This window comes from Talpa occidentalis, unplaced genomic scaffold (genome assembly GCF_014898055.3).
Source record: "Talpa occidentalis isolate TD23 unplaced genomic scaffold, MPIMG_talOcc4v2.1 talOcc4.13, whole genome shotgun sequence".
Taxonomy (NCBI): Eukaryota; Metazoa; Chordata; class Mammalia; order Eulipotyphla; family Talpidae; genus Talpa; species Talpa occidentalis.
The window spans coordinates 32,990,972-33,018,678 of record NW_023601322.1 but is presented as its reverse complement, the minus strand read 5'-3'; the positions used below and the strand labels follow the sequence as shown (position 1 = coordinate 33,018,678).

Below are 27,707 nucleotides of genomic sequence, written 5' to 3'. Positions count from 1 at the left end.
AGGGAACGCAAATCCGCCTTCAGGGATCCCTGTCCCGGTCGGGTCACGGGTTCCTGGTTGCCAGGAACACTGGTGAATAGATCAGAAGAGCCTCCCTTCCACTTCTGATCAGATGCTGGGCAATGTCTTCTGTCAGTACAAAATGCGTGTATTCTGTTCAAATTTGACTTACTTGATAAGATAAACGAGGGAAGGAAAATGATCCCAAGTGGCATGAATAAGCTGGCATTTGGTATACCAAAAAATAAAATGGAAGAAATTCGGATACCTGACTATTTTTAGATATGCAAAATATGAATGATTAACACTGAGTAGTCTTTACTGGCAGTTTTGTTGCCTTATATGACCCTTGTAAGAATTTGTTGTTCTTATTATTGCTTAAGTAATTACACGGTAATTATACTAAAGTGCAATTTTTTAATTTGTGTGAAAAGGAAAACCTACCACACCTCTACTCTGTAATGAGGCTTAGAAATTTAGTACCATTCAACAAATGAGTGTCATGTCAGGGTCCAAAGTTTACCAGGCATGTGTGAGGGGTTGGAGGAAAGAAGACAGACCAAACCCACTTCCCGGCCCAAAGTCTAAGAGGAAATAAGGCAATCAACATAGACCAGTACATTAATGTTTTTTTAATAGGTAGCTTGCTATACCAAGCATATATTCTTCTATTTCTCTCTAGGTTGAGTTCTGTGTCCCCTAGGCTAAATTCAAGAGGGACTCCTTTATATATATGTCTCTGATCCTGAAAGTCAATGTGCAAGTTCCAATGTCAAAATACTCAGGCAATCCAGATTAAATAGGGAAGATGCTTTGGCCTTCATCACCTCCCTTCTCCACAAACCCCCAACAGCTTTTTGTCAAAGTCATGTGTTTGCCTAAATTTATACAGGGGCTTCCATCAAACCTGCAGGCTTCAGTTCTTAGGACTCGAACACTAAATTCAGTTACTCTGTTCCTTCTTTGAGGCATCCAAGTTACCAGAGACCTCTCTCACCCCTGGAGGCCTCTTAATACAAGAGTCGCTCTGACATTACAGAAAATTCTCCAAATGTTCATTACTCCAACACTTTTCCCTTCCCATTTTGCAAACCTAAGCCTCTACCTTAAGGAAAGTCTCTCATATTCTCTGGACCCAGTCAGGCTCTAGAAGCACAAGTGAATAATGGTTTTTCTCCAATATAGCTGATGTTGTGGACTTGTTACTGAGCAGTGAAGTCCTCTACTTGTGTATAGAGCAACAAATGATATCAGGTATTTGAAAAATCAACTTTGAGAATCCATTGCAAGGAGGTAACTCAAATCTACCTCCCCTATTAAAAAAGGAGATGAGGTAATTAAAGTTTGGGGAACCAGAGTTGAGAACAAAGTAGTTAAATTTTACTATCTGAAAAACAGGTAGGAGCAAAGAAATGTGGGCTTGGCTGAAGTTCATTTGTAGTCACAGGGTATGTCATACATGAAGTATGAAACAGTTTTTCTTCAGAAAACTGGAGTTTTCAATTTCTTTTGGTGTGTCTCCTCCTCTGGGAGATTTCTTCCTCTTCAGTCCCCATCTGGCTTCGGAGCGCAACTCCAAGTTTCACCAGCCTTTACCAAGCCTGTAAAATCAAGTCTCAGTGAAGTTTTTTTTCTTTTTGGTCTGTGATCAATTTAGCCATTTAGCTTCTGTTTCTGACTGAATTGTGTCCCTTCAACGTTTGTAGTTGAAGCTCTAACCCCAACATGACGATATTTGAAAGGTAGAGTCTATTATGAAATAATTAAGGTTAAATGAGGAGATTGGGACTCAGACTTGATGAGATTATTGTCCTTATGAGAAGTGGCACCAGAGTTCAACCCCCATGTGTAGACACAGGAAGAAGTCTCCTGTCAAAAAAGCAGGAAGCCAACTCAGCCAGGACCTTTGACTTTGGACCCTCAGCCTCTAGAACTATGAGCAAAAAGAACCAACAGACGAAAGGGGATAAGGATGAGTGTGTCCCAGGCAAAGTCAATAACAGCAGCACTAGTTCAGCACTGAGAGTCTTGTGAGAGCTCCCCCAGTCAAGGAAACACAAAGACGTTATTTCAAATCCCTGGATGGAAGAAACCCCATGGCTGGAAATTAAGTTAGCCAGATAGTCTCATGTCATACTAGGCTGAGGAGTTGACTTTCATTCTGGAAAAAATGGAGAACCATCCACTCAATTTTTTTTTTCTAAAGATTTATTTATTTATGCATACAAGAGCTGGGGCGCAGGCCAGAGATGCAGGGGGGTGAGAAGATTCACCAGAGACAGAGTGGGAAACAGAACAGGCAGATGGACTGAAATACACTCCTGAGAGGAGCAGCAGGTGAGTCAGGAGAGGTCTGCTTCGCCATGTGGGTTGCTCCCTGGTCGGCCAGGGATCGAACTCATGCTGCAGAAGCTGTGGATTGCTTCAGAGTGCAGTACTTAACCCCTTGTGCCACCAGGGAGGCCCCACTCAATTTTTTAAAAAGGATTACTAACTACAGTTTCAAAATTATCACCTTTTGTGATTTAGTAAGCTCATTAACTTCATTAATCAAACTGTTTATACCTTGATATAGCTTTCCTTAATACTTAAGGAATAAAAATCTTTGAAGTGTTTTTCTTTTTTTCTCGTAGTCCCAGTTTTCAATGACTTCAGCTTTGTCTAACCTGATTATTATAGTCTTCCTAGTGACTAAAACCACAAGATAACCATCTTCTGCTTGTTTCAGCTGTGCTGTGAAGACCAGGAGACTGTTAATCTTACTGACTATATGATTGTATGATAGTTACTCTATGTTTCTATTCTTCATTTTCTACAACATAAAAGTTATAGGAATCCATTCCAGAAACACTGTAAGAAAGCATATTTAGGATATTTTGTGTCTGTACTGTTAAATTCTAAGTGTAATATGAATGCTGAATAATAATTAGATGTAGTAATTATCTTGGAATTTCCTGTTTTGCTATAGCATATACTTGTCCACTATGAGTGTGGTAGTTTATGTCTTAACAAAGAGCAATACATTTTTATAATCTAGAGAATCTTCATAGGTGGTTATAATTATAATATGCTTGGAGATAAGTTAAAATTGCTGTTATTTTTCCTATGTAAATTATTTATTTAAAATATGAGCTTCAGTTTGAATATAATTATTATTGGATGCCTTCTATAATAAAATTAATTTTAAATAATTATAAGATATCAAAAAGCATAGAAGTGTATTGGACTGTTCTTATTTTAATACCCTATCTTTTATTTAATACTATTACCTTTTATTTTAATACCCTTTCTTCCATACTGCAAATTCACAACTAAAATGTCACAAATAAAAAGATAATATACAAAAATGAGAATGAAACATTATTTTCCCTTGTCATTTTCTTAATTTGAAAGGTGAGAACAGCAATGATAAAAGATCAAAATGAGAAGTGATTTTAAACTAAAGTACAAAACTTCAGAAATGCAGATCATTCGCCTTATTTTCAGTAGGAAACAGATTTAAGATCACTGAGAAGAGTACCCTCTATACCTAGGTGGAAACTCTGGCCAAAAAAGAATAATGAGTCACCTTGGAGGCAGGAGCTGACTCATTGTCCACTGAGAAGACAGCCTTGCTCAACTCAGCCAACAGGTGCTGGTCTTGCACACCTCAGTGGCTTATATGGGCAGTGAGATGACAAGTGTGGGCCCCACAAACATCCATATAAAATTCTGCTAGAGTACTTACATGACATTTGGGCCAAATATGCTAGCAAGGAAAGAGACTCTTCTGAAAAGAAGCTTAAATTAAAACCAAGTGAAAGATAAGACTTAAGCAGTCCTTCTTGTGACACAAAGTGAGTTCTACCATGAGATGTTAGCTCAAAATCATTTTCAGAATATTATATAGGATAAACAGTGGCATTAATAGATATAATAGAATATATTACTTCTTGACGCAACAGAGAGGACTACATACAATTATATTCAAAAATACCAGGAGCCCTTGAAGACTTTAATTTTAGAAATTAGCTGCCCTTTACGTATCTACCTGTTCTTTTGGAGATCTTTCTCTCCTGTTTGGGAACAGGGGACTGGATTTTCTTACCCCAACTGCCATTTCCTCCATGAGTAACCACCTGTGACTGCCCGGCAGGCCTCCAGGAGAGGACATTGTCCCTCCTGTCTTGTCTTTTCCTCCTCTGATTTCCCAGAGCACCCACAGAACAGACTTGATTTTTGGTTATTTAAAAAGACTACTGGAGATTCAGAAGCAATCAACAATTGAATCCAAGAGTAATCTGAAGTATGTTATTGCTGCCCAGGACTAGATCATTTCCAGAATCTCTGTCTGCCTCCCATCTCACCAGTCTTCCATGGCAAGCACCACTCCCAGCTCTCCTTCCACTCTCATGGAAATGCTCCAGGCAACAAAGAGAACCTCAAGTCTAGATCAAGATGACACCTGGCCTCCCAGGAAGAGAAATTTCCCCTCCACCCATCCTGTGCTGGGCCTCTCAAGTACTCTGTTCTCACCCTATTATTAATTTCTGCCCAGAATGACTGATAGCAGGACTATCCATTTCCTTCATCCCTCTTCACAGACACATTGCCTTTCTCTGTTACCTTGGCAACAACCAAACAAAATTTGGATGTGTGTGCATTTTTCAGATTCAGAATTATCCAGTTTTAGTAATGCCATGATAATAGTCCGATCCAGATGGGCCACGATACGCTCAGGAAAGATACTTTTCAATCTCTTTGTTAATGATTCAAGGACTGTTGCAATGCTCTTACTTTTCCTTCACTAAAATCTTCAGATGCCCTTGAAAATCCCTTCTGCAAAATGGCCTTTAAAGAAGAGAAGATTGGTCTCCTGTTATCTTTATATAGAATTGGAAGGAATAGTAATTTCCACTTGGAAAACTAAACCCCATTGTGTGAGCAATAACTTCTTACAGTAACAAAAGCAGTGTAAGAAAGCCCTGATACAGAGTGTACTTTTAGTCCCACAATTGTGGAATCCTCCCATAATCCTTCACTTCTATTTCCTCCCACTGAGCGAGTTTATAGTTTCTCCTGGACGTTCTCATATTCCCAGGAGCTCATTGTGTGCATCTGTGTGTTCAAAAGGCATTGCTCAAGGTGAAGGTACAGGTGTGAGTGGGCTGGCTTCCAGGTTCTGTGTCATTTAGCCAGTGTCATTCTCTGATTCACCACCCCATCAACCATCTTGTTTCCCAGAAATTTAGAAGAACCATCTTTCAGTGTCATGTTGGGGAAGTGGCCTATCCCTCAGCTCAAATGACTATCAACTAATTCAAGACTAGAGGAATGACTTTTCCTCTCAGTTCTCCAGGGGCAGTAAATTTTTAATTCAACATTTAATTTATTGTTGATTTATTATTATATTGGTTATTAATGAGCTATTCATGAATTTAATTTTCTCAAGATTTATTCATCTTGATTTATCTTTTGTTTACAGCCTCTCCAGTTTTCCACACCCCTCTGCATTTTCTCACCCTAGATGAGAAATGGCTTTACATCAATTGAACAGTACAGATACCATAACAATACCTTGTTCTTTTTCTGCCTTGTTTCAAGCTTCATGCTTGTACTTGCCTTTCAGTGTTTTAATAAACTACACACTTTCCTAATTGATAAACTCTTAATTGTCAATTTGCAGACATTTATATACCCTAATACAAATGTCTTCCCCAAACATTCAAAACAAGCCAACAAACAGAGAAGAAGGTAATATTTCTAGTAGGCATGCAGGAATGTATAAGAAAGGCTATTTTGTTGCCACTTTGTACTAATATTAAAGTGAGAGAAAAAGAAAAATCAGCCAGAACTTGACAGTGTTGGGGAGCAGTAATATTCAGAGCATGGCCTGAGGGTCTCTTTCTCAAGAGTAACCTGGTGAAATATTCAGAAAAGAGATTAAGGATCTTGGTAATAATTTAATTCAGACTATGAATTCCAGGCACCAAAAGAGGCTCTAAGAGTGGGAGAGATTTGGACCCATTCTCAGTTTATCCTGGACAAACCTGGTTAGTTAACGTTTTCTCAAGATGTTTATTTCCAAGCAGGGTCCTGTTTTATTCTCAAAAATGTTCTACCTTGGAAGATAAAATTATGTAATCACTCTACCGGAGAGATGATGGCTATTTTGGGAAGTTTAGACTTTGGTAGTGCAAAGCATCACATGATTATGCTCAAGATCTCCTAGAAAGTTTAGGGTAATATGTTGTTATTCCTTCTTGGGCTTAGCCTCTTAGGCAACTGTGAAGTAGTGAAGTGTTTCCCTGGTCTTTCCTTAAATCCACACAGTATTTTATGGGAGGCAATTCTGTAGGTTTCATTTCCACCTGTGGTTTAGTAATGTCATACATTTCTTACTCTACATAGTAAGCAATTTGAATATTGATTTGTCTTAACATATTGAAAGTTTCATAGACATGTATTAGAATTATAGTTGCTCTTTTCTCTTTGCTGGTTGATGTTAGCAGAATAAATGAGGCTAGACAAGAATTTTTGTTTATTTAAGGCATTGGTGGTAATCTTGTCTCTGTCTGAAGTATGCCTTGAATGTGGGTCATTCTTCCCTGTAGTTCTATTTTTTATCTCAGGGGCTCCAGGATTACATCAGGAGATCTGCTGGGAAAGCCAATTATTCCTTCTTTTTGAGCACAGTCAACTCTATAAGTGTAGAGAGAGCACAATGGACTCAGGTGGAGGATTATGGGTGCCTGGGTGGCGGGTATGGTATGATAACATATATCTGAAGAAGTGGGATTCTATATTTCTAAATTATATACAGTGTTGTATACCAGCCCTACCTTAATTTAAATAAGCTATAAAAAAAGGGAACTTACGAAGTAATCAAGTTTCAGGTGAGTATCTAGACAAATGATACAAATTGAAACATCAGAAAAGTCCTGTCTTTGAGGCTCTTTGTCCTTCCTCTTTTCAAGGCATGTTATCAGGACAAGTTAGGCACTTCCTGCACGTTCAGTGCTAACACCAAACCAATCCACCTACCCTTGCCCGGTCCTTGCTACAGAAGCCCACACACTGCAGACTTTGACCTATATTCTCTGACTTAGAAAGATTGGAAGTCAGTGTTTACTAGTCCTGAATCACCATTTCATTTGTAATTTAAGCAAAATGGAATCACAAAATAATAAGTGAAAGCAACTATTTTTGTAATCTGGCCAAACTGCTCATTTTCTTAAACAAATGTATATTCGAAAAGGAGGTTTGCAATTTATCTAAACACCCAGAGATAAGTCCTAAGAAGACTGAGATAAAACCACATAATTTACACCCCTTTTTCCTTTCCTTTAAAAAAATGTGTTATAAATTAATCTGTTAATCAAAACCAAAATGATTGAAACCAATAGTGTTGTTTTCTTTCTTGCTTAAACCTCAAATATATTGGCAGGGTTTAAATTATTATTATTGGAAGAAATAGCACATCCAATTATAATCATAGAAAACAAAGCCATCTGCAAGTTAAATCCTGTTCTGTTTTCTAGGTAAGTATCCAAATTCTTTCATTATCCTATCCAAGTTTTTTCATTGTGAGTAATCAACGAACCACATAGACAACTTTAGAAATACTTTTATTTTGTGGAAGGGTTTTTAAATTGTACCTATTCTCATAAGAGTCCTACATACTATGCAAAAAAATAATTTAAATTTACTTATATTTACATAAAAACTTCGTGAGCTAATGGAAACAGTCAATTAGAAAGTGACAGCCATTTTTTCTCTTTAAAAAAAATAGCACAGGCTCCCAAACAGACCACAATGTTCCAAAGATTAAAGTGGAAACAAATGGAGTCTCAGCATGGTATTCATAGTGCAAAAATTAACTTTGATTGTGTCTATAACACGAGAAACAAATAACAGTAAAACTAATAATTTAGTTGCTTCACCATCGCACTCATGCAAATATTGTTTGAAACATTTCATTTGGTATTTCCAGTAAATTGATTATTCTTCATCTAGACACAAGAAAATTAACTGATAACAAAACTGTGACACCCTTTGAGTGTTTTCTTGCTCTTTACTTCACTTTGTTAATTTCCCTAGATTTTATAATAATAAAAGTGAATAGAAACTCAGAAATAATAAAGAAAGATTTCTATCATCCAGAGATTGTCATTCAGTATTTTTTAGTATATTTCATAAGACTTAGGTAAATTATGGTTATACTTATCTGGCAAATTATTTTACTTTTTCATTAATCTTACTTCACTAAAAGTCTTCAAAATAAAATAATGCATAGTACTAGAGTATTATCATTCTCACAATAGCAGCAGCTGCCATTTACTGAGTCAAGCACTAAGTTAAGATCTTTATACGCATTATGTCATTATTCCCATTTGGTCCTTATTTTGTATGTAAGAAATCTGAGGTTTCTATGACTTAGCAAGTTTATTTGCTAAAAGAACAAAGCTGCAATTGGTATTCAGGTCTTTGAGACTACAAAGTCAAGGCCCACAATCATTACATTTATTATCCTCATTTATGGTACCTTGTATCACACTTGTGTATTATAAATAATTTCATTGCTTTCCTGTCATGGGGCATTTTAGTTTACTTCCAACTATCACCATATTTAATGCCACTGAGTTAAACAGTCCATGTGTGTGGAATTTGTAAGCATTATCTTATCTCCTTGTGATAAATTCCTTGTACTGATTTGATTGGCAATTCTGTATAATCTCTGCATGTTGAAAACCCTCCTCTAGTACTTACCTTCACTGCTCTCAATTCCAACTTTGTAAACTTCTCATTCCCTATGGGTTCCTCTCATGTCTTTTATTCCTATAAATTTCCCAGTTGGTTCCCTCCCCAAGGGAACTAATTAAGTTATAAAGTTTTGATTCTTCCCCCAGTTCCCTTCCCTGTTCCATGAGCACCTCTGAAACGCTTGGTCTCTATCGTCACCCAAAGAGCATTGCCTGTCGCCCTACCCAACATGGCTTCTACCAACTACACGGTGTTGCTAAACACTGGACATGGTTACTTATTGCGCCTGGTGGTGACCTTCCTAATCTTATTTGTCTCTGGAGACAATCCTGATCTGTTTTGGGAATATGCGCAACATAATTTGTATGCATCTTATTAGCTAGTAGCACTTATGTGGCAAAGTTAGGTGATTTTTTTTTGAGTGTTTACTAAGTGTTCAAGTCCCATGATCGTATTTTAAGATTATGTCCCCAGTTCAACTCTATCTGGTAAGTGGGAACGATGGAGTATAGCTGACATTCTGAAATGACTAATTTACTGAAATTGTGCAATTCTACTTATCAATGTGTTTAAATTCTTTGATACATTTCTAACATTTGATTAATGTACCTTCTATGAAAAAAGGAACTTAAAATGCATGACCATGTATTTTAAATCATGACATCAACCCAATTACTAATCCTTATCAATAGTTGGTTCCATGCAGATCATCTCTGAACCAAATACTTAAATATAATGCAAGCAAATATTTCAGCAAGCACCAATGCCATAGCACAGGAACATTGCTCTCTAGAATAAGAAGTGGTTTTAAAAATAAGATCAATATTCTCTCTTTACACCATTAAATAGCAATACTATACCATTATTTTTTTATGTTCTGTTTTTTAGCATTGTGTTTTTTGCTTTACATGAAGACCCCAGGTTGCATGTTTAATATAAAATGCAACTAAGTAATGTCTATGCTTAATTTAAAAAATGCTGAGCAAAAGTGATTTAAGTTGCTTCTTAGCTATTGGTGGAATAAAGGCCAGGATGAAGGTGGGAGAGAAGCACTCCCTAGGAAGAAAGATCAAAATCTTACCTTTTAAGATTTAAATCCCCAGACTTTAAACCCTCTTCCTTGGGGAAAGGAAAACATACAAATGATTTAAAAATAAAAAATTAAAAACCTGAACCACAGTGTCCTCTTACTTACTCAGCCTTCCCCTCCATTACCTAGATAGATCTTTTCCTTGCAAGTTGATCAGAGACCATTTTATTTTATATGTTCTCTTCCTGAGAAATTTTCTGTTCACAGTACAATATAGCCATCACCTCCTGGATTCACAGCTGAACGTTTCTTTTCCTTTTCTGTGGTCTCAGTGCACACTTGAGCTTCGTGGTGTCCCTCTCAGTGCACACTTGAGCTTCGTGGTGTCCTGTTACAGAAAATGTTCTCCTAGTCTAACTCAAAGGAGGCTCTCAGCTCTGCATCATCTTCCTTTCCTCTGGTTTCTCAGTATATATCTTGAGTGAAGACTTGCTATTCAACCATTCATAAATAATTAGTTTGGCTTTGGGAAAGCCATAAAAACCATTTCTTAAATTCCTAAAACATAAGTAAGCTTAGTTGCCTTTCCTTAGGGGATTAGCAAATAGTTCTTTAGCAAAAGTTATCTCCACTGCAGTGTTGGAACATGTTAGTAATGAGATGATGGTCACAAGTATGACTTTCACAATGGCCAATGTTGAGGGAAAAAATGGTTCTTTAGGCATTAATTGAGTACCAGATATATAGTAGGAATATTGAATGACTAATCTTGTATGTGTTGGATATATAGTGGTGAAGAAGATGGACAACAATCTTAATTGGTTCTTATTTAGTGTGGTTCAGCTATGGAATAAGAGATTCCAAATCTCACTACCTCATTTTCTTATACTATGTTGTGGTTGCAAACATTTGATATACAATGTATTCAATATCTTTATGTTGGAAAAAAGAATTTAGTGTAGAATCTAATCACATCTATGCCAAAGGAGAGTGATATACCATGCTAGAAATCAAATGATTTATAACTTTTTTAAATGTTTCTGTGTGTGTGTGTGTGTGGTGTGTTTCTTTTCTCTTATGTGGGAAGCTTACTGAGGACAAAACGAAAATATTCACATATGTATTACCATAGAACAACGGCCACCCATACATTTTGATGAGTCAAATTGTGTTGCTTGGGTCGTAAACAGAAAACAAGATTACAAATTAAGTTATTTGATTCCTAATACACTGTATATATACACATATACATATATATGTGAAAAGGTATATGCACATATATATATCGGTATCTACACATACCCTTTTAAGTGAAATATTTACAGTGATGTTCTCTAGACACAAAAATGTCTTATGGTGGGAGATGGTATTTGAACTAGATCTTCAAAATGTCATATTTTTTACAAAGGACTAGATCATAAGTGAATAAATATGTTGCAATTGGTGGCCTTATCATAAGCAAGGCAGAAATAGAAAATGTATAGAGTACAGGAAGATGGATATTTGAATGTGACTTTACAATTCAAATTTACCCTCTAAGACCATAAAGGCCATTAGGTAGCAGAATGCCAAGTACCATTATCTGTTCTTTGATGCCTGTAGGAATGGGGGAAGGAGAAAGAGGAGAGAGACACAAATACTGTTGGAGCTGAGTGAGACCAAAGATTTAAACTGGGGAACTGGTGGGCTGAATGTGTGAAAAAGAGATAAAGTCAATAGACGTACGTACATCTAATGTTCACGACTTTTAGCTTTGGAGTAGCAAAAGCACGACTTCACTCACTAGAATACTACAGTTCTTTGCTATACCTGAAATTTTTTGTGGGTATTGAACACTCCCCACATTACCTGGTATCATGTGACATGCATTGACCAGGTATCATGCATTGACTACCCCATACTCACATCTACTCAAAATGGCATTGTGTCTTGTCCTGTACTGACTTTTGTGGGCAGGTAGAGTAATTGATTCATTTCATGAATCTCATTCATCTCATACCAGCACAGTCTATAAGAGGAAGGCCTTAAATGGCAATTCTGGGAAGGCAGTGAATGCTCATATAAAAAATAAATAAATAAAATTGTGTTTAAAATTCTCATAAGATTTGACCTTTTGGGACAACAATGAGGATATGATATGTGAAAAGAGTAATAGAGGATTCTCAGTTTTAAGCCTAGGTAACAAGAAGGAACCCAAAGGAATCTCATGCTTTTACATGATTTTGAAGTACTAGAAGGATAACAGAAGTTTTGCAGAAAAGTCAATAAAAGCTATAGCTCTACATAGATTTATTTTTACCTTTTGGAGCTTTATTTATTTAAGAAGGTGAAAATATGCTGCTTCTGAGAACAAAGAAGGAAAGTCACTTTATTCTCGAAATGCAAATGCCTAAGATACCAACCAAGGCAAAATCTAGGGTCAAAGACTTCAATCTGGAGCCCAGGAAAAGGCTGGAGATGGAGAAACTAAAGAAGAAAATGAAGTTTAAGTGAGATTTTTTTTTTTTTTTTTTTTTTTTTGTATTTATTTATTTATTTTTTTTTTTTAAATATTAAATTTTATTTTTATATTCCCCCATACAATTGCAAACGCCCCATTCTGACCCCAATCCTTCCCCTCCCGTCCCCCACCCCCCAAAAAGTGTCTCTGGTTCATAGTTTTTTGTTGATTTTGATTTTCACTTTCTTATATTCATTTTCCTGGTCCCTTATTTAAGTTTTCTAGATTCCTGCTATGAGTGAGACCATCCGGTATTTTTCTTTTTCTTTTTGGCTTATTTCGCTGAGCATGATCCCTTCCAGTGCCATCCATGTTGCTGCAAATTGCATGTGTTTATCTTTTTTGAATGCTGAGTAATATTCCATGGTATATATGTACCACATCTTCTTGATCCAGTCATCTATTTTTGGGCATTTGGGTTGTTTCCAAAGCTTAGCTATTGTAAACAGTGCTGCTATAAACATAGGAGTGCAGGTGCTCTTTGGAATTGATGTTTCTGTGTCCTTTGGGTAAATACCTAGGAGTGGAATTGCTGGATCATATGGAAGCTCTATGTTTAGTAGGTCCAGAAATCTCCACACAGCTCTCCATAGTGGTTGGACCAGTTTGCACTCCCACCAACAGTGCACAAGAGTTCCTTTTTCTCCACATCCTCGCCAACATTTGTTGTTGCTAGTTTTTTTAATATGTGCCATTCTCACTGGTGTGAGATGGTATTTAAGTGAGATTTTGTGCAACAGATTTTGGAACAAAGAGAAAAATCAGTCTTTAGATGGGGGTAAAAAAAGTTAAAGCAGAAAATGGTTACAGAGAAATCCCAAATACAAAATGTACTAAACTAATAGCAGGTCCCTATTACTGACCTCCTGTTGAAGTGCCTCCCACTTCTTAGAGGAAATCCCTAAGATAATGGCTGAAGAAATTTATCTGCCTTTCACTTAAGTTGCAAGAATTATCACACTTATTTGGGGGCTGTGGCTAACTCCTGAATACCAAGAAAGAGCGACCTGAAAACTATTTTGAATCATGAAATTCCCAAAGGTCATCCCAGGTAAAAACATAGGGAAGACTTTTGGGGGAAACGAATGGAGAGATGTTAGTTGTAAAGCAGAATGGAGACTGAAGCTGTGATTATTTCCAACTCAGGCATTCTCTTCTCATATGATAATAGTAGCAACTAATGTATATTAAGTGCCAACTCTTTTCATGAATTAACTATTTTAACTGACAATAAAAACTATGAATATACTCCTCCAATCCCCTAAACACAGGTTATGTGAGTGAGGAAACTAGACTCAACATTTAAGTGACTTCTCAACCCCCTGAAAGTATGGGTGGAGCTGGGATTTACATCAAGGCACTCTCTCTCTGGAGTCTGGATTTAGGGTCACCATGGTGACGGACAAAAGCCTTAAACTTTCAGGCAAGTGACAGCTTGCTTCTAAGACTGCAATCTCTAGCAAAACAGGTAAGAGAGAAGCTTAGGAAGGGAGGAATCATAAGCATATATTTTTATAGGACTTTAGGACCTGTGCCCATTTAAGATGTGGCTATCCTGCTTTCCATTTTCTTTGAACCAAGAATTTTCATATCATTTCATAGGCAATGCCAGTAAATGCTTCAGCAATCATTGCAATGTAAGCTCTTCAACTTTGATTATAGAAGACCCCATCATTATGAAGACCTCATCGTTATTCTCAATTGACACACATTCTAAAGTCAAACAACCACGACCTTCCTATATCTTATTTTCTGAAGTAATTTTCATCAGGATCAAGGGGGTTTGTACAAGTGATTTAATTAAAATCACAATATAATTAGAACTATCTTTTATGTGGACTACGTTATATGTCTTTTATGCTTAAAAACCATTTTTTATTCAACATCTTAGAGCCATCTTAGGAAAGATGTTCTATTAGTATCCCCCATTTTAAGGGGGAAAAAACAGACACAGAAATTCTGTGATTTAATGAATATCTCATAGCATCAGTCTGTAGAATAGTAAAATTATATAATTGTGATAACAAATGGAACAACATACTCCCCAAATCAAGCTCTAAAATTCTAAAAAATGCAGAACAAGAACCTAAAGAAGAGATTCACTTCTCTAGAAAAATGCAAACTCAAATGTTCATATCAGGCACATGATTTACAAATATCATCCTTCTAAAATTACTTGATTTATCACAACTTGTTAAAAAAATAAATCTGCACATAATGACAAATAACTTTGAGAAATACTATTTTTGACTGAGCAGTAATGAAACTAATAAAAAAACTGTTTATTAAATAATAACCTAATGTTAATCCTTAAAAATAATTGTTTAAAGTCAACCTATGAATTCAAGGTAGGCACACTTGACAACCATAAATGGAGAAATACATTTTAATGTCCATCTGGTTAGCATACATAGCATAGAGCATTCATTGACTGAATTAAGTTGTGAAACATGATCTGGAATTGGGTTTACTATTAAGTTTAATTTCATCTTTTATTATTTCAAATTTTAAAGAATTTGACTCACTTCTACATTTGTTAAAAAACTACAATCTTAAAAAACAGTTACCTATCAAAAAATAACTTCAAAACACAAATAAAGACATAACTAGCCATCTCACCTAGATAGTTATAAATTACTTTTTCCCCAGTGAGTTTCCATAATCCCTGTATTTTGAAGCTTATTTCAAAAACCACCATTATTTTGCATTTATAAACTGCATCCTTGCATTTAAAGACATAATCTTTAAATGTATTCAATGTCTATATCCCAATTTTAATCACACTATTATTCCCTTTGTTAACATAGACTATGGTATCTAATAAAAGCATGACTTATTTCTATAGTTTCCATTGCAAATGTTAAGGTTCTTTGTTGAGACAATAATGAACATCATCCAGACATTTAAAGCAATAAAGTGAACATTATATGGATTTTAAGGAAAGCCAACTATACATACACTTACATAAGACAGAAGAAGAATAACTCAATTTATGGGAGAAAAAAAGAGAGGCAACTAAATATTATCTAAAATATCTAGTTCTAATTTCTATAATCTAAGATAATCTGAAGACATTTAGATTTTCAATCCAAATAGGAATGTTAAGAATGAAGAGGATAGAAATAGAGAGAGGGAGAGGGACATGCAAAGGGGAGGGGAGGAGGGACAAAAGCAGAGAGAGAGGATGAGAGAGATGCTGAAAACAAAAACCTTTCAGGGAAAAATTACATTCTCAAAGCATTTTTTAACCTTAACTTTCACTGATAAAGTAGGTAACAGAGGATATGGAGATTCAGTGCAGGACTTCGTAAAAAATACACACTAGAAAATAAACTCTACCAAATAAACTCTACCAAAATTGTAATATAGTCAGTGCTGGCTGGGACTCTTCCTTTCTATGATGAAGAAAGGTCACGTTATAAGAATAAAACAACATGAAAAAATACATAAACTTTAGAAAGATTAAGAGAACAGATTTCAAGCACCACACAATCAATCAATTAGGTAACTCGAGATAATGTGAACACAAGGTGTCTACAATGTTCTATTAGGTTGTGCTTCAAGTAGTGATTTAAACTTAAATTAATTATATCAATAGTTTATTGCACTATAATTGGCTATTGTCATATTCCCAAATGTAAACAATAATGCAAACTTCGTCTATTTTTTATGTGTCGGTCTTCTCAAGAAGAAGACAAGTGGAAACTATGTAAAACTTAGGAAATTTGGGCATGTATTCTGCCGCTCTCTGTAAATGTGTATTTGGCAAAAGAGACCCCATCAAAAGAAAGGCTACGAAGCCCCAAACATAGCATCTTCTAGACTTTAAAAATCCTGGCTTATAATTAAAATAAAAGTTGGAAAAGCCACCGTTTTTTGTAGCTTATTGGAACACACTCATCTCCTTATGCATGTTTCTGCTAGTGGCCTAAATTTAGGTTCCAAATTATCCAAAAATTCAAGCCCATCTTCTTCCTGCCGTTCACTGCAGCAACCTATGGAACCAGCCTGCGATCCTCTCCCTTCATAGTTATAGGTAAGGACGTAGTCTTGAGCGAGTTGGTGATTGACATCCTGGTTGCAAAGCTTCACCTTCTGTGGAAAGCAAAGATACAACATAGCTTATTCTTACTATTTTAAGCACCAGAACTTACCAACATAAAAATAATGGCTTTGATTTACCTTTCATTGTTTAATTTTTAATCAGAGTGTGTCCTCTAATGGATTCCTACATATAAAAAATGGTACATGATTGGTCTATATCACAAATCACACTATAAATTAATTATTTAGCATGTTTCTAAAAGTCACATATGTGGCAGCAAGTATACAAGTGTTTAAGTAATCATTCTTTTCCCTTTCCAAGTTATGGCTAAAGTGAGATGAAGCCAGTAAACTGAACCCAAATTGATAGGGATTCAGATCTTTCCAGATAGGCAATGTAATTGTGCAGGCTGGAATTGCCTGGTTCCACCCTTTTGGCTTCTAAGACATGACTTGTCAGATGGGAAATATCAATACAAAGTCATGAAAAATATTTAAACATGTCACACATTACAATAAGAATTAAAAACAATTAAAATATGAGAAGTAAACACCTACTTAATATTTGAACATAACTGAATCAAAATTAAGACAAAGCAAGCTTCCAATGAGTAAATTTATAAAAATTGAAAATAAAGATAAGTTCAATAATTTGTAATCATTTAGAAAGTTGAGAAAAAAATCAAATACAGCTTTAAGACACATAGGGAAACTCACTTCACCGAGACGGGGCTGAGTATATGTTTGCCACTCGGAATAAGTGTGTCTGCAGTGGTCCATCTCCACGTGTCCTCCCCTGCAGGGATCCAGGGTCTGCTGTCCAACCCCCCTGCAGGGATCCAAGGTCTGCTGTCCACCTCCCCTGCAGGAATCCAAGGTGTGGTGATGCCCGCCTACGTAGCGGCATTCCAAAGTCTGGTGTCCTCCGACCATTTCAATGCTTTCCTGCCCTCCATTTTTCACTCCTGCTCCCACAGTGCCACAAATTGTGTGAGTAGAGCCACCACCAGCCCCGTGGGTTGCACATGTGAAGCCATTTGTGGAATACTGAAATGAAACGGTTTGCATTGGAGACAATGAGAGAGGAATGAAAAAAAAAAATTAGAAAATGAACAACACCAAGCATTTAGTGCTGTGAATTGTCTGACTAGATGGTAAGCTCTCTGAGGGCAGGAACTAAATGCATTTTGGCAATCATGAGTAACTATGTAACTGTGATACTTATTAAAGTTGAGAAGTCCAATGTAAGAAACAAATTGTGTATCAAGTGGTCTGTATCAAATCAGAAACTTAATTTAAAATTACTAAGCTTTAAAACTTTCTTGGAATATTGAACAATTTTATTTGTTAAATTCTTCTAGCATCTGATATCTCAAAATCAGAATCCGAGTACCATTGCCTCACATATATTTACTCTGCTTGGTTTAAATTCATTCCCTTCACTTGACTAGAGCAGGAATAGAATTAGACTGGTAGTTTTATTCAGTGTCTAAGTAAATAAAGCTAAATAAAAAACAAAAAACAGCAGAAATAGCATTGCATAAAAACTTAAGCTGAAATAATAAATCCTTGCAATATAATAAATAAAAGTAAATCAAGTAGGGAAAATATGAACACCAAGACTTTAACCACTAGTTTTCCATGCTGTAGTTTTAAGGAAAACTAGTTTTTATTTTTTCTAGTTCCTTCTTAGATGCCAACATCCTTTTGTTTTTCTAAATCTTTGCTGCCCTGTTCATCGATTATGCTTTTTATAGGGTATTCACCTGTTCCTCATCTACGCATGGGCCAGAAATCAAAGTTAGGGAAATGAAGTCACTTGTTAGCATTACTATTCCATATATTTGACCTCAGGCTTCTTTCTAACCCATATATGAGCCAGAAAGACTCCATTAAAGTTCTTCCCACACTCATCAAAGCTTGTAGTCATTTTATTGCTGTTGCCAGAAAATATTTAAAACAATTATGCTGATGATCTGTGAATAATTAAATGAAACATTTTTGTAGCACAAAGAGCAGTTTCAATGTATAAAAAGGACTGTATCTAAAGTTAAAACCATGATATATTTGAAATAGAAAATAATAATGACCTGTTGAAGGATTTTTACTATTAAATTACACTATGTGGCCAAATTTTGGCCACATTTTTATGCATCGCCATGGGAACCAATGTCATGTCATCTGTTCCATAGGACTGAAAACATATTGATACATAAGTCACCTGAACTCAGAATTATCTGAAAAAGATATTCATCATTGGATAAGCCAATTTAGTCTTTCTATTTATTTTACAAAGACAAACTACTTACAACTTTGTCATCACCAGGAGCTTCGGTGTTTGACACAATGAGGTTCTGCTGAGCTATATCATCAGGAAATACTTTTGGCTTTTCGGATGCCCTAGTAACCCCACAAACTATGGTAAATAGTACACCTGGAGGATGAGAAAGATTAACTCAGTTTATCACAATGCAATGTGAAGTTATCACCTTAAAATAATTAACACAAAGACAGCCTCCAGAAAAGGTAAACATGATAGTTTGTGTCAAAGTAGTGAAGGGCATAAAATCTGCCCTTGCCAGGGTTGCCACAGACACATGCTCGGTGCTATAATTCTACATTGCTTTTCAGCTTTATGCTGAGACATCACAAGAACTATAGACAAATGAATTTGTGTGAAATTATAAATATAGAACATGCAAATGAACAGCTATGGATAAGTGTTATTTCTAGGAATATCTTAAAAGTTATTCTTAGGGCCATTATTTGAATTCATGAAATGACTTACAAAATAGCAATGCTATGCCCAACAATATGGCAAGGATGGCCCACTTTCCAAGTTTTATTTCTCCATTGCCAGTCCTTGGATCTACTCGGGATATGCAGTCATTTTCCGTAACACAGTCACATAATATAACATTTACAGGAGTGACATGTGACAGGCCATGTCTGTCTGTGACTCTGATAGGTACTGCATATGTTCCAAATGGAAGGTCACTCAGGCAGGAAAGACGTGCTGCTGTATCTGAAAGAAAATTAAACCAAGCATTATAGAATGTCATTGATTTCACCTGAGCATTAAACTATTGGTAGGCTACTTCTCATATTCTGCCTCCATTCACTTTGTTAATGGAATTCATGACTGCTACAAGATAGTAAATGTGAAAGGACTGAGTAGCTCTAATCTAGAAGTATTTGCAAACCTATTGCAAATAGAAGTTTGTCTATGCTGCCTTTATATTGAAGGTATTTTGATATTTGTAATAATTTATCTTCCCATTAACAATAACTCATTTTTATCACATCTTTAATTTTTAATATACAGTGTATATATTTTTATACACATTACATCATGATTAGCATCAGAGTTTAATAGATAGAAATTCTAGATGTTTCCCTTTATTTTCATTTTTGTGCCAAAGCAACAGAAATACTTGTGGTTATCGTCAGATAATAATCCTGACAACATCATTGACCTTCAACATATTATAACCCTAGTCATGATGCCAGAACTTCATCACATGGTCCTACAAGATACTGAGACTAACTTTATATTTTTCAGTTTTCACATACTTTATTTGATCAAGGGTGAAAACATATCTAAGCCAAAATCCAACATAGTCTTGGATTCAGAATCAAAGATATAATTCTACTCTGAATATAAGGCCTGCTTGCCCATGCTCAAGAAAAATCCTTCCTTATTTAACTGATCTGATGTTATGTGCTCTTTTTTTATAGTATCTGAAACTCTTAACTATAAATTTAAATATCTGGGTAAAAAAATCATTGAATTAAATTAATTTTAAAAGAAAACATGGTTAAATTTCTAAGTCTATTATATAAGATAATAATCAGACTTATAAAATAAAATTTATGATTGATACTGTGCCATGGTATACTGCTTTCATTATTGCCTTTACTTTCCCAAAGAATCCCATTTTATACAAGTAATATGATGTCCAAAATGTATAAATAGAATGATCAGATTTACATAACTTAAAATCACTGAGTCTATCTGATTTCAAAGGCTCTTTGGGATACATTCTTCTTAATTTCATGTTTCCGAGGATTTTGACTTATTTCACAGAATAGTAAACCTTTAAAATAACAATTTTTTGATAGAATAGCCCTGCCCATGTTTTATTTTTCTATTTAGGAAAATAGGATTATTTAAAAAGAAATGTAGTAATATCAAATAACTAAAAAGGACAAACGCTAAGAAAATAAGGTCAGCTCTTGCCAAGAAATAATGGTTGATAAACCTTACACACATCTACACACACACCCCAACATTCTGGAATATTTTTTTTTTAATAATGAGAATTTTTCTCAGTTCACAAAGCAGGATTCAGGACACTGTGCCTTAGCTGCCATAACATCTGTAAGTCCCTGCTTTTCTTCCCCTTTCCTTTCTCCCTTTCCCTTCTTTTACAACCTTTGTTTTTTTAATTTGCCATAGTAGGAAATTGGGGTTGAAAACTAATCAAGGGTACTTTAAAGGTAAACTCCATTGTGTTTACTGTGGATCTTGAGTCATGACAGCAGGAGTACAGGGAGACTCAGACTAGTATGTTCAGGAGCACAGAACATGCTGAAAAGCTAAGTGCTGCTGCAGGGAGTGATGTGGCACTGGTATGGAGATAGATCTCTTTCTCTTGCTATTCTTGTCACCATAGATCTCATCCTGGGTAAGCTCATGAGAACAGACTAGGGTTGGGGGAGAATGTCAAGAAAATAACTGACAATAAATCATGAGAATCTAATGTGCTGATAGAAAGAAAGGATGGTATGGTGGACACTATGATGCACACCCAGATCGCTCTGTAATCAATGTCTCTTTAGCTGGCTGCTTAGAGGATTATCAGCACCTTCTGGGATTGGACCTTCCTGCCAAAGGTTACTCCCCTCAGGCAGCCTATTCTATTGACTGAGCAATGGCTGATCCTGGGCAACGATGAAGGTCCATATAACTCAGGCTCCCATTGGATTAGCTGGCTGTTCTTTGGCCTGAGTTGCACCTTGTCTTCTCTTTTTTGCCAACTCATTTCTTATCCTTTCACAGTTATTGACACTAAGCAAACTCTTTATTATACATTCGGCCCAAGAAATTGTCTGCATCCTGGGAAAGAGACTTATGACAAATGGATATTCCTTTATGGCCTAGGAAACCATTTGTATGGGAAAAAATTATGTAGGTGGGAGGTAAATAAGTCAGGAAGTGATTGTATTAGACCTAGTCTGAGCAGGTAGGTGTGTGTGTGTATGTGGGGGGGGGGGTAAGCATGATGAAAATCCATACAACACTTAAAAGAATCCTGGCACAGGATTGATTAGAGATAAGCAGTAAACAGAACTACTTCCTGCCACATCAAAACTGAGAAACTTGCCTTCCTTCATTTGTGGTTCCCATTAAGTAAATTATTCTTCAGGGAAAAAAAAATATATTTTAGACACAATGATGCTGGAAGGGACAAAAAATAATGTTTAGAAATACATACCATTAATTTTTTGCAGTCTCCACATTCTTGAGCCCTCTGAATTAGCAGAACTCTCAAAGTTGAAATCAAAAGGTGGACCATTTATAGGATCATCTGGGTCGAAGGCAACAATCTCCACGGAGGACATGACGGGTTTGCAGATCACCACTGTCTTTTTAGGTATGAATGGGCCATTATCATTCACGTCTTTAAGTATAATTCCCAATGTCCCAGTACATGATCTCCCGACTAGAGAAATAGATGGAAAAATATAATATTTGATGTTTTGAGTAATCATTAGACAATCATACATTGAAAATATTTTTAAATATTTATTAAACATTTGAAACATATATATGACAGTGACAAGAACAGTCACAGGCTATTATCCTTTGGAGATGTTAAAAGGAAAACATAATTTTCATATCCATTGTACAGACCATAACTACCATTTAGATATGTCATTTATTACTAAGTATCTGCAACATGACATGGAAACTTTATAGAGGTGAGTGCTGACTGATTTTTAAAAGGAGAAGAGAAAAGAGTGTCAATGAGGACATTCTTGCATATTCAAAAGCACAAGGAAATTCATGGAGGTGGTAAAGTACAGTGTGTACACTCATCTTCTGATCATAATGAAGGGGAAAAGAAATTGGTGAATGTTGACAGTATACAGAAAAGCCAACCAAGGGTCTCTGAAAGCCATACTAAAGAGCCTGGAGTTTAATATATATATATGGAAAATACATAGGGGTTTGGAGTATGGAAATTTTAAAGTGGCAGATATGTACCTAGAATATTAGAACAAAAATAGAACACAGGAATGTTTGAAAGACGAAAGATTCCAGAAGTGGGAAATCACTTGCAGACTGGTGAATAGTCTAAGGAAATCTATGTAATGAAATTAGACAGTATAGGTTTTCTAAAAAAGGAAAAAGTAAAAACAAACAAAAAAACACATTTTTGTATGATCTCAGTTCATGAAACAGAGCATGTGAAATTATTTACCCACTACTGATATCAAAAGAAATGAGTGGGGAAGGCCACATTGCACATCTATTCTGCAGCACAATGATGATTAACAGAGTCTGTCACCTAACTCCACAAAGAGGAAAATGTAGGATAAAATTATGCCTGAAATCTCTAATTTCAGGCAGTAACTTTAATCTCATCTATCAAGAAACCAGTTGCCAAGTATTGTTAAGAATGTGAAAATAATGGATTTTTCCTATTATTTTTCTTCGTTTCATTTGCCTTTGGCCAAAAAACATGCTTTGACTAAGCGACAAGATAAACTGAAGACATGAAGGACAATCTTTAATTGGTTGGAGTTAAATTAACAATGATTACAACTTTATGAATTCAAATAATGAATAATTTTTCTATAATTTAGAGAATCAGAATATCTAACACATTTTCCAAAAGTACTTCTAAATTCTAATATTGCAAGCTACAGATTAATATTTTACATGTACTAATGCTACATGTCTCTTTTACAGATACAAATATATGTTATGGAAAGATTATGTTTTCTACACCAAATGGCTCTCACTCTCATATTTCTCTCAATTTTATAGGGCTTACGGAACATAATTTTGCATCTTATATAATTTTATAATTCAGTTAGTCTTTCTAATTGTGTAATGTATAATGATTTATTTTTATTCAATGTCCTTAATCAGAAATCTAATCTCCAAGTTTATATAGTTTCCTATGAAAAGAGAGACTTGTTTTCTAGGAACAAACTAAGGGTACTAATCATTTTCCTCTGTAATCAATTTTCCTGCCAAAATTAAGTATTTGGAGACATGACTAGACAAACTGAAGGTAATTTTATTAAAACAATTTTCGCCATTTTCTGTATTTTTTTTTAATTGTTCTTACATCATTGGTCATTTTTGTACAGTAACTGGTTTCTCCCCTCAGGTGTAGTCTTTACAGTTCTCATGCCACATCACCTGTGAACTGTCACCATATTCCCTTGTGTTCTGCCCTCCCCTGTTCTGACCAATTTTTTAACCTCAATAAATCATGACTTAAAACACTTCTATGTCCAAATTATTTTACAATTTCATCTCAAACTGAGGGTTATGTAATGAAGCAGACATAAGAAACCATAGCAAACCTCTCAATTGTGTCTTTCTGGGAGAGAAATAAAAGCTGAGAATATAATTAGTTTAAAAATGGATATTGCTAGGGCCTCCCTGGTGGCGCAAGGGGTTAAGCAATGCCCTATGAAGCTACTGCAGCCTCTGCAGTACGAGTTCAGTCCCCAGCCAGCTAGGGAGGTACACACATGGTGCAGCAGACCTCTCCTGCCTTGCCCACTGCTCCCCTCAGCAGTGTGTTTCAGTCAGTCTACCTATTTTGTTCCCCACTCTGTCTCTGGTGAATCTTCTCACACACACTCCACCCCATCTCTGATCTGTACCCCAGCTCTTGTATGCATAAATAAATAAATCTTTAAAAAAAATGGATATTGCTGATTCAAGAACTGAAGATGTATATAGTGGACATATGTAGCGGTTTAAAAAAAAAAGTTCTTACCTTTGTCTGATGCAAGGATTGTAACATTATAGATACCATTTTTGACAGTCTCTGCCTCTCTATCCAGGCTTCTGAAAACTCTGATTGTCCCTGTGTTTTCATCAACTGTGACCCATCCTTTTGGATCAGTTAATTTCTTGTAACTGTAAATAATGATGAATTAAAAAAGTGAAATGCATCACCAGTCAAGTTATCATACTGGCTTCAAAATAAGTTATAAATTTTAAAAAACATGGCAAATATGGAGTTAAATAAATGAGAATTATACATACCTTATGCCACTGCTACTTTTTGTTTCTGGGTCAAATGCTTTATACCCATTGCTCTGGGTTCCCACGGGTACATTTTCATTAATTCGAATGGTTTGCACTGAAGGACTACACTCAGGGCCCTCATCCATATTTTTTACATTAACAGTAACTGTCACTGTGCTCATGGCTGATCTGGAGGTAGGGTCTTTAAAATACGGAGCTTCATTAACTGCACCTATTTGCAGGGTCAATTGTTGTTTTTCTTCATAATTCAGTGGCTACAAAAACAAGTATGTCGAAAATCAGATCAAGATATTTAATATTTGGCACTGTTAATTAGCATACATAACTAGTTAAATTTGGAATTATGTAAGTGCTACATTGGAAATAGTCATGAGCATATTAACCATACACCCAGAAACACAAGGTTGTTAGGAATCATTCAATTGGTTCCATATTTGACTGGAGCCAGCAACAAACAAAAACTGTTCCTCAACTCCAAATTTAATACAAGTAATATAGATCCTAATAAGATTTCAGAGAATATTTGATGAAAGTCCTTCAAGGTTAACACTTGAATTATTACTTTAGGGGGTTCATACCCTAACTAACAGTTATTTACCACTTTGTTAACTTGGGGACAGTGTATCCTGTCCTTTTGCAATGAATGAAATTATTATTTATATCTACTTTGGGTTACACAATATGAGTTCAACTTTATGAAATGTTTTTAAAAGGGGGGAAAAGAACAGAGAGTTTGTGAACATTACACTTCCTTTTTAAAGTCTTTAATCCCCACTACTTTCTGGGAAAGTGGTTAGAACCAAGTTTAATGAACGTTTTTTATTTTTTCCAATAATTAGTTGTAATAAGAATGGGTGAATTTATTTTCTAAAAGCAGAAATTGGGTCAGGTTTTAGACTTCCCAAAGATAAATGTCCTACTTAGAATACCAAGGATTAGGGCAGAAGCCGGTGAAAGGAAGAGATAAGATTTAAAGGACATTTCTTTGCTATTTTGGAACAGAGATTAAACTTACAAACTGCAGCTAATTTTCATCACTTTATGAAAAAAAAAGAATTTGCCATTTTTGATTCATGCTCCTAATGAATATGTACAAAAGGGACAGTCCATGCACCCATGGCAGAACCATGTTGTAGTAAGAGATGCAGCAGAAATAAGACTGACTTTGTCCAAAATCAAAGAAGCTCAGATGATTTTATGGGCTGATGTTGGCTCCTGAATTGGCAGGGAGTTGTTCTAAGATGCTACAGAATACTATTAGAAAGAGGTTTGAGAAATATTTACATTGTTGAGTGGTTGAGATTCCCATACTGAACCAAGAAGCTAAGGATATACTGTATACTTGATACAGATGAGCAGATCTGTAACAGTGTGCCTATGGGTCTAACTGCTGCAGGAGGCCTTGATGCCCCAGCCAGATAAGACACTGGCAAGCAGCGAAGCCAAAGGGCCTCACACCGTGGGGCTAAAAATTCCTTGTGCCTCACACCGTGAGGTTGAAGATGTAACATTCCTTCACTTTCTGTTCTTGGTCATAAATAAAAAAAAATTTCCCAAAAAGTACATTAGGCACTATATTATATACATCAGTATATTACAAATAAACGACATAAAAAATTAAAAACTAATTATTAAACAATTTGGCCTACTTGACAATGAAAAACAACTTATTAAATATGCCTGACAAACATTACAATACAATAATCATAACAGGTCCTTCTATTTTGTTTTCTCTTGAAGTTTCTTGAAAAAGTTTTTAATATAAAACTATTTGAGTTAAGAAATTTCTAGGTAGAAAAAGTTCTAATAGCTAAACTACAGCTGGTCTCCGGCTAAAGGTCATGTAAATAAAATAGTCCTTTGATGCTTAGGCTTTAGCTGATAGAAATACACTGGCGGTTATTCACTGTTTTAAATAATGGTCTAAATAAAAAAATAAGTAGCTTTAATGTTAGGTTTGGTTTATTATCTGTTAACCTTAAAAGCTGCCGTCTAGCTGAGACCTGTAGGGGCCAGTAGTCTATGAAAAACATAATATACTAATTGTTTATGCTTTACACATAATAATGTATTTTCTTATTATTATTACTAATAATAAATAAATAAAAACCTGCTGAGTCTCTCGGCAGAAAATACTAACACCTCACCGAGTGTCAGTGTCTCCTCATTCTACCTCATCCCCTTCCCCTCAGCCCTTAAGTTTTCAGTTCTTTCGTTTTCGCCTAGGCCGTCTCATCCTTTCAGGAACCCCTGACACGACGTTTTGCTGGAGGCTGGTCCCCGGCATCTAACCCAGAAGACCATCATTTGGGATAATCAGTAAATAAGTGGGAACTCTTGACCCAGCTACAGGAAGAATAGGTTAGGAATGACTGGCACTATTCCATTGGCAGCAAAGTTGTGTTAGTTTCTGAACTATTAAGAGATGTTGGTTGCAAAGGGCATACTGTATCATATTAACTAAACACATATATGATATTTTTTAAGTCCTGTCTTTATAAAAGGCTCCTCAAATAAATGTACCCATCCCATTATATATATATATATACATACATAGCATATATATTTACATTTACCTATATATATGTTTTATATCTACTTTTACCAGAATGACCTTTTCACTAACTTCAGTATATCAATCTATAATATTATAAACTACAAACAACTAATTTACTAATTTATGCTTACCTTAACCACACACAGAACTCCTTCATTAGTGTTGGGATCAGTTACAATTTTAAAATTTCCATTTTCATTACCCTTTAAGATGGTATAATTAGCTCTCCAATTAGCAGTATTAATCAAATCCTTATCCTCAACAGTAACACGTAAAATTTCTATATTAACTGCATTTTCTTCCACTGATGTCACATACTAAAATAATAAAAAGAAGAGTTTAATTAGTAACTTTCATAAAAATACACTGGAAGAAGTAACATGATTCTTCTAGTTTCCAAAGTACTATGTTTACATGATTTGAAATCTTAAATACAAACTACTGTCACGTGATCTAGAATATTTCATATGAAATCATGTACATCTTCAACAGTTAACAGAAGGTTGTATATTTTTCTTTATTAATATCATGT

General features: G+C 35.5%; 1 protein-coding gene across 2 annotated transcripts in view; it reads right to left on the bottom strand.

Annotated features, from left to right (window-relative positions):
• Positions 1-14,595: 14,595 nt before the first annotated feature.
• Positions 14,596-27,707, bottom strand: part of DSC2 (desmocollin 2) — a 30,073-nt gene continuing 16,961 nt past the window's right edge. Inside the window, exons 9-17 of one of the 2 annotated variants that reach the window (XM_054694113.1) lie at positions 27,307-27,492; positions 24,616-24,872; positions 24,344-24,486; positions 21,815-22,042; positions 19,105-19,341; positions 18,626-18,750; positions 17,034-17,363; positions 16,455-16,500; positions 16,330-16,367 (exon numbers count right to left, since the gene is read on the bottom strand). In XM_054694113.1, coding sequence (XP_054550088.1) covers positions 16,465-16,500; positions 17,034-17,363; positions 18,626-18,750; positions 19,105-19,341; positions 21,815-22,042; positions 24,344-24,486; positions 24,616-24,872; positions 27,307-27,492 — 1,542 coding nt within the window. In that variant the 3' untranslated portion in view covers positions 16,330-16,367; positions 16,455-16,464. Of the gene's footprint in view, positions 16,368-16,454; positions 16,501-17,033; positions 17,364-18,625; positions 18,751-19,104; positions 19,342-21,814; positions 22,043-24,343; positions 24,487-24,615; positions 24,873-27,306; positions 27,493-27,707 lie in introns of both variants that reach the window. The other variant, XM_037508697.2, reaches the window with a different exon arrangement.